Source organism: Cajanus cajan, chromosome 2 (genome assembly GCF_000230855.2).
Source record: "Cajanus cajan strain Asha chromosome 2, NIPB_CcT2T_4, whole genome shotgun sequence".
NCBI lineage: Eukaryota > Viridiplantae > Streptophyta > Magnoliopsida > Fabales > Fabaceae > Cajanus > Cajanus cajan.
Window position 1 is genome coordinate 5,300,592 of NC_138518.1, and position 8,734 is coordinate 5,309,325.

At 39.0% G+C, this 8,734-nt stretch overlaps 1 protein-coding gene across 1 annotated transcript; it reads right to left on the reverse strand.

Annotated features, from left to right (window-relative positions):
• Positions 1-4,031: 4,031 nt before the first annotated feature.
• LOC145954648 (uncharacterized) lies at positions 4,032-5,111 on the reverse strand. The gene has a single exon (XM_083069334.1). The coding sequence runs from the start codon at positions 5,109-5,111 to the stop codon at positions 4,032-4,034; it is 1,080 nt and encodes a 359-aa protein (XP_082925460.1).
• Positions 5,112-8,734: the final 3,623 nt, after the last annotated feature.

Here is an 8,734-nt window from a genome sequence, read left to right on the forward strand (position 1 = left end):
ATATTCTTTTAGGGTTCTTGGCCAACAAGAAATCAATTTAAACAAGTGAACATGCAAGGGTTAAAGGTGGGCGGTTTTAGCATGTGTAAGAACATTCACACATTGAAAACAATAGCAACATATGGAACATGCTAGAAACTAATAGCATGCATGAATGACCTAGATGGAAAATCTATATGTCACGCCCACTTAGTGTATATGCAACATGGTATTTTTATGTTTTCATGCAAGGTGTTTGGGCACATACAAGGAAATATGTAAGACAATATATAGGAAGTAAAATGACAAAACAATAGATAGATTCAAAAAGAAAAATGCATGAACATGAAATATTCAACCTAACATGGAAACAATCCTAATAACAAGGAAACCTAAAACATCATGGAAAAGGTTCAAGGAAACACAAATATGAACCAAACAACACAAAAAGTATTCGGTCAAGGAGTAGAAGAGAAATGACCGAACAAAAAAAAAAAAAAACAAGAGAGAACCAAAAGACTCAAAGGAAGACAATAGATGGAAGATGTTTACCCTTGAAGAATCATGGCTCTAGATACCACTTGATGGAAGGTAGCTTAGTGGAAGTAGCTCCATCACGCCCCTTGATCTTGATTCTAGAAGGAAAATGACTCCAAAGATGATGAGAATGATTGATGGTGGCGGAAGCAAGGAATGTCGTGAAAGTTGTGGTGGTTGCTCAAGGTGGCTTCACCTAGTTGTAGGTTGAAACCTATTTAGGGTTTTGCTCTTTATGGTGGAGGTGGGAGGAGGTTAGCCAAAGGCAACCTAGAACTAATGGAGAGGTTGGTGTTTAGGGTGAAGGAAGGTCACGCTCACGGTGGGGAAGGGTGTTTGGTGGGGTGTTGCTCCTTTAGGCTAGCTCACATCACTATGGTGGAAAGGCTAACCTAGGTAGACCTAACTCAACTCACTCACGGTTCTAGGGAGGAGGAGAAGGGAGGGGAGGCCGTGGAGTACCTAAGACTAAGGAGGAGATAGTGAGGTTAAAATGAACACTCAATATCATAAATTTCCAAAGTATGTACAAGGTGATAGGCTTGGGTATATATAGGAGAGCTAGCATCTAGGGTTGCATTTGGTGTTGCCTTGGCCGAAATTTACCAAGCCAAATGCACACCAAATGAGATGCAAATTAACCCTAGATGTTTACTTGGTGGCTAAGTTTGGCATCTAAGGGATTAGATTGGCTAAAACAAGGTGCATGACAAGTCCATGCAACCTTTGCCCAAAATTGGGCCTAAGCCTTTCTAAAACCAAAAATGGTCCAAAAATAGCACCAAATTGGCGTCACCTCCTTGTAATACACCCTAGCCCAATTTGAAAGCCTAATTAGCTAAAGTACCCCATAATACAAGGGCAAAATAGGAAATACAAATAAAATAAATCCTATGACTAAAATACCCCAAAATACAAGGGTAAAATTGGAAATGCAAATTAATACTACTCTAATCTTAATTATTAACTAGGTAATGGTCTTCACTTTGAAGGGCCAAGGATGGTCCTCCATCAGTCATTCTCTACCTACACAGGCTTCTGCGATTACCTGAGCCTTGTCAAGTACTTCTTCCACCGTATCGATTTCGGCTCGGACAGAGGTACATTCGAGTTCTCATCGAAATAAGTGCGCCGAAATGAAGGTTCTCCAACTTCTATGGGGATCATGGCATCGGTACCACACGTTAACCGGAAGGGCATTTCTCTTGTGATTGATTGGAGCGTGCACCTGTAGGCCCACAATACTTCCAACAACTTTCCGGCCCAAGCTCCCTTTGCATCACCCAAACATTTTTTCAATTCCGTGATACCTTATTAGCCGCTTCGGCTTGTCCGTTGGATTGTGGGTGCTCAACAGATGTGAATCGGTGTCGAATCCCCATATCGGTCATGAACTTGTTGAGTTTTTGGTTCGTAAATTGGAGTCCATTATCAGTGATAATAGCATATGGTATGCCAAAGCGTGTTATAATGTTCTTCCAGAGGAATTTCTGAACATTACACGCTGTGATGGTGGCAAGCGGCTCGACTTCTATCCATTTCGTGAAGTAGTCGACCGCTACTGTAACGCCCAATTTATATAATAATAATTATATATTTTCTTATATAAAAATTTTCTCAATTATATCATTAACAATATATTTTTTTTTGAAGATAAAGATAAAGAAAAGAATATTTGGTAAATTTATTACATAACATATCATTTTAAAATATTTACAATAATGTATTATTTTACACAATATTTCTTTCTTTCACTTCTATTACAATATTTACATTGATAGTGAGAATAAATTTACAATAACAAATAAAATTATAATAGATTCATCAAATAGTCTCCATATTCCAATTCCTCCCAAGTAGGACAGCAGTAATAATAATTGTAAAAGGACCTGGTATGGCCGGTAGATCCATCTATGTTATAATATATTAAATTTTAAAAACAAAGAAAAGAGAGGAGTAAGAACAATATCCAATAAATATAATAATTCAAAAGAATATACAGAATTATTTATACTCAATATTAAACATATATATATATATATATAAATATATATACAGATCATATATTAGATTTTCATGATACAATAAAATTTGAATTATACTTGTAGTGACTAGTCAGGATAAATGAGCATCATCATAATATCAACCAATAAAAGGATATTTCACCTTAACCAACAATATGATATTTCACCTTCATTTCTTACTCATTTAAATCCCCAAGGTCAAACCTCCAACTACAAATAATTCAAACTTTATCTTCTATGGCCATAGAACAATATTTATCTTCATAAATGTGTGAAGAAATAACAAGACGAGTCCAAGATATCCCAACTATATCATAGTTGATTATAAATATATTTACAATAAATATATTTACGTAAAAAGAATATATTAAAAATACCAATGATATAAATAAAAATGACAATAATTATAAAATAATTAAACAATATAAAATATGAACACCTTAATAATTAATATGGACAACAATAATTATAGGTTAAGCAAATAAATGAGATTAGAGACACCCCACTAAATAAATACATATAAAAAATAACATAAATAAATAAAAATAGTAGTAGATAAAATTTTAAAGAGATAAGGTTCTCCTCCCCCTTACCTGGATAAGCAGGAGCTAAAACTTGAGCAGAACCTCCCCCTCTGGATTCCCTCTTTCTTTCCCTCTCTTTCTCTCTCTCTCTAAGATTTTCACTTCTCACTCAGTTATAAAATTTTCACCCCTGATGCCCCTATTTATAGGCATTCTGACGCACCCGGAACAGCCTGTACTGAATTTGGAACGACCCGTTCCGGAGCTTTCAAATATACGTAAATTTCTCAACTGGAACGGCCCTTTCTAAAATTAGAACGGCCTGTTTCCAAAAAGTAGAACGGCCCGTTCTAAAATTAGAACGGCCCGTTCTGGGTTTCTTTTTAACACACATTGACCATAAGCAGAACGGTCCATTTCCAACTTCACTTTCTAGGCATTTTTAGGATTCCGGAACGGCCCGTTTCCCTTTGGGAACGGCCCGTTCTTGAAAAACTCAAATAGGCACTTTTACTACTTTGGAACGGTCCGTTCCACTTTTGGAACGGCCCGTTCCGGGCCAGCAAACACAAGCCTTTTTAAAAATTTGGAACGGCCCGTTCCACTTTTGGGAATGGCTCGTTCTGAGCCCAGAATATTATTTTATTATTTTTAATTATAAAATCCCCATAAATATTTAAAATACATAATAATCATTTATTAAATCTATAAAATATTCTATATAAAAAGAACCACTTTTATTAATTAATAACTATAGAAAAATAATTTTCATAAATATAAAATATAAAATTTGGGATGTTACAGCTACCAACAAGAACTTGCACTGGCCTTTGGCAAGAGGGAATGGGCCGAGCAAGTCCATACCCCATAAGGCGAAAGGCCATGGTGAACTGATGCTGTGTAGCTCCTCAGCCGAGGCATGGATTAGGTTGCCATGCTTTTGACATTGAACACACCGCTTGACGAACTATGCACAATCACTGTTAAGGGTCGGCCAATAATACCCTGCTCTTAATACCTTTACTACTAGAGTTCTGCCACCCGAATGTGAACCACAAATGCCTTGGTGTATTTCTCTCAATACGTAATCGGCTTGGACCGTGTCTAAGCATTTGAGCAATGGGGTTGAGGAGCCCCTCCTGTATAACTCTTCGCCGACGACCGAGTATCTGGCAGCTTGAGTTCGACTTTTTTTCGCGGACAAAGGTTCAGTAGGTTCCTTACCCCGTAAGATGAAATCGAGTAGTTCCGCTGTCCAAGTTGCATTGGGTGCTGCTGAATGCGTCTCTTCCACCATCATGCTTTCAACTAAGGTTATGCTCGGAGTGGATAACTCAAGGTGCAAGGTAGTTCTAAGCTGGCTTGGTTTGCGACCACTGCTTGCCATTCGAGCCAACTGATCGGCTCTTTCGTTGTTCTCCCTCGGTGTATGCTTTATTTGGACTTCATCGAAGTTCAAACACATGTTATGGAACAAGTGATAGTAATGCAGTAGGTTTGGATCTTTGACTTGAAAATGATTATTAACCTGTTCTGATACGATCTTTGAGTCCTTCCAACAAATCAACCTTCGGACCCCGACTTCGCTTGTTAATCGCAGTCCTGCTAACAGTGCCTCATACTCCGCCTGATTGTTTGAGGCTCGAAATGCGAAGTGCATGGATTGTTCGAGGGTTACCCCCGTGGGCCCTTCAAGAATGATTCCTGCCCCGCTACCCATGTTGTTGGAGGAATCATCAACATGCATTGCCCATTGATCACTTTCGAATTGACCCTTCGACTGTAGCTCGTTGATGAACTCGGCCAAGTATTGTGACTTAATCGGCCCTCTAGGCTCAAATGATATGTCGAATTCCAACAATTCAATAGAGTATGCCATCATTCGTCCTGCCAATTCGGGCTTTCGCAAGACCTTAGCGATTGGGAAGTCGGTGCGTACTACGATCTTATGTCCCTGAAAGTATTGCTGAAGCCTTCGAGCCGTGTGAACAAGTCCAAGTGCCACCTTTTCTAGTAGTTGATACCTGCTTTCCGATTCTTGTAACATTCGGCTGATAAAGTAGATAGGCATTTGAGTTTCTTTCTCCTGTATCAAGACCGTGATGATGGCTGTTGAGATTTCCGTTGAAACACTTTTGTTAATATTTGTAAATTCGTTTAATTCTATCAACGGTCTCAAACACGGCAAGTATACCGGCCGTTCAAGTAGTAAAAATATCGTATCCACAGGGATTAGAAGGTAAAATAAGCATTTATTGACTATTCGTGACTAAAAAATAATTCCAATTTCATAATTTGTCATGTGAATTCAAGGTTAAGACTATTGGAATGAAAGCTGTAAATAAATATTGGTTTGTGAGTGGAAAGGGTAGAAATGATTTTATGGTTTTGTGAGATTGTGGGGGTCAGATTTCACCAAACGTAACACTAATGTATCCTTAATCTCTTGTTGAATTCATTGCTTAGTCAACCCATAAGTTTACTCAAACCTAATCCCTTAGAGAAAGAGCCTAGGTGCGGATATTGAATATCAATCCCTTGAGTACCCAATATCTACACCCGCATTACGAGCTAGGGTTTAAGGCTACTAATGGGTCAAGCTCTATCCCTAGATACAATCACCACTAGGCATATGTTTCAGAACTAGTTTCAAAGGTTATTTTCCAATACCCATGGAACCTTAAATCATGCAAAGGGTGATCAATCCAAAGCAAGCATTAAGAATAGAAACAAACACAACAAAGAATAAAACAACATGTATATATATCATTAAAATCGTAAAGATTACAATAGAGTACGTTGGTTACATCTAACCCCACAAAATGGGTGAAACCACTCAACAAAGAGGGCAAATACAAAATAGAGATGAAAGGAGGATGAAGAACCGAAGGAAAGATCCGCACACGGACGATCCCAAGCCCTGGGAATCCCTTCCGCAGCTCCTAGAGTCGCCCCATGTGAGAATGAGGGAAAAACCCTCGAAGTTCTCCTAAAATACGAGCCTGGGAGGTCAGATTAGGGTTTCGCGCCCGGCGCGTAAGTCTCCGCGCCCGGCGCATGTTCTTCTTCTTCAGTCTCTGCCAAGCGTCACGCCCGGCGCAATTCTGAATTACGCCCGGCTCAATTGCTTCCAGATGTGAGATGCTCTGTTTCGCTCAAGCCCGGCGCAGATCATCTTGCGCCCGGCGCAGCCACCCTGCTCTGCTCCTCAGCTTCTTATATTTCCAATCCTAAGAGTCTTCAATCCTCAATTCTCTAGCTCAATACCTACACAAAAAATGAGGTATATTAAGGTATTGAGGTAAATATGGGTTAGTTATATCTGCACACAAAATGAACCAAAAAGAGAACAATTATATTGCAATGGTTCATAGGATGAGTGGAATTTGTCTAATAAGTCTCATCCAAAAAGAGGTAAAATTGAGACTTAACAACTCCCCCAAACTTAGAACCTTGCTTGTCCTCAAGCAAAAGGTAATTAATCTAGCAGATAACAAGCAATGCAAGTGAGTCAATTTCTACATCCTAGTTTACTTGTATCTTCTTTTCGCAAGCATGAACCTCAAATGAATTTCCAATCACAATTATTGCAATAGAACATGACAAGGTGCAAACAAAGGTTTCAAAAGAGATCAAAGAGCTGAGAAGAGTAATGACTATTTGTGTATGCATCCTCACTAGGAAAATGTTTCTCTCTATGCACACTAGTGTATCAGGGTGAGTGTTTCTCTCTAGTCTACTACTCACGCCACATAATTCAACTTTGCTCTTCGTTTCCAAATGAAACCAGTGGTAAAACAAATGCAGACACTTATCACAAGGTCTTTATTAGGGCAATCTAGGTCAAGCAGGGTCAAGCGGTAGCAGTTTTATGGTTTTTCAAGGATTGAAGGTGCTATAGCTTAAGAGAGCAAATAAGATTTTACAATGATGTCCCTCTCCATACCCCATTACAACAATTTGGCACATGCCCTTTACCTGATCCAAGCCATTAGCCTTTATGAGATGCATAGTTACATTTTTGCATCTTAATATTTTTGTTTTTGTTTTGCTTTTTTTTTTTTTTTTTTTTTTTTATTTTGTTTTGTAATGGCTGACCACATACTTTCTTCTTCCCAAAATTCCCCATTCTTCAACTCCCCCAAACTTATTTGATGTCATCAGTTTGCTCTCTTAACCAAAGCAAGGGTTATGGTTAATTTTTCATGGTTTGGGACAAGTGGAAGGTGTGGTGTTTAGGCTTAGAAAGGTATGGGTCAAGTGAAGAGTGGAGATGGCTTTTTGGCTTAGATGGTTACAAAATAGAGGAGTATGAATGCCTTGATCATATAAGTGCACAACATAAGCAAACCACCAGGGAAACTCAAGCAAAGTCTATCATGCAACTTAAGCGTAGTTCACTCATAAGTGTTTTAGGCTCAAACCTCACCCGGCTATGCATCCACAATTTATCAAACTCAGCTCAATTCTATGATCAACATTGAAACCCGTATGCAACTAGTTATGAACTAAAGATCTAATGTGACTTGAAAATGTCTAGGGTACATGCACCATAACATCAAGCAAACTACAATCCAGAATCAACCACAAGCAAAGCAGGTATCAACAAGATCAAAAACCATGCTAAAGCAGAATATTTACAAAAAGAACCAACAAAGTAATCACCAAAAAGACTATATAAAAACAGTTAAAGTACTGAAAATAAAAAACAGAAAAATAAATTGCAAACAGAAAATAAATTGCAAACAGAGGTAAACTAAGGTGAGCTCCATCTGCTTCCATCCTGGTCATCATCCTCAGTAGGTGCTTCACCTCATCTGCATTAGCAATGCAGCTCTGCTCCCCCAACTGAGAAGCCTGGTCCCTAGGCCAACCAGTATATACCTGAAAGTCCTAGTAACCAGAAGTGGTGAAAGAGCATAATCATAAAAGACATGGTGAGCATACCAATTAAACACAGTGACTACCAAGAACGAATAACAACAATGAAGAACAACCTTAGACCAAAATTAAACACAACAAATACACAAAGAAGCATGATTGAAAACAAAGAAATATGTGGCATCAGGAGGGTGCTCGCCGGGCGCGACACAGGCACGCCGGGCTTGCTATCAGTAAAAAGCACATAGGTTTCAACTCTGATATCGCGCCGGGCTTACGTTAAGCGCGCCCGGCGTGGTGGGTTCCAGAGACCACAATTCGAGTCTTGCGCTGGGCGCGAGGTAAGGCGCGCCGGGCGCGTGACTCTGATATGGTCAGTTTTGCCTAAATTTTCGTTGAAAGGAGGCCTTGAACACACCAGGAAACAGAGTTACCTCAGTTCTTCACACTCCAAACAAAATATACCCTATATTTACTTATTCAAACATGATTCAAACACTTAACAATTAACACAAACACACATAACACAACAACATATAACACAAAACAACATATACCACAAAACACAACACATAATACAAAACAACACATATGGCACAGAACAACACGTAACACAAAACAACTATGCATGACAAACATTGGCACTGAAATCTAAAACACGAACGAAACGATAAACACGTAAATAAAGTCAGATCTCTGGGTTGCCTCCCAGGAAGCGCTTGTTTACTGTCCCGAGCCTGACAGTGACCAACTTGAAATGCTCTGATTCTCCTTCTCCTCTTGTTGCTC

Excerpts from the sequence above, each read along its gene's own strand:
- LOC145954648 (XM_083069334.1), bottom strand. The coding sequence starts at position 5,111 with ATGTTACAAGAATCGGAAAGCAGGTATCAACTACTAGAAAAGGTGGCA.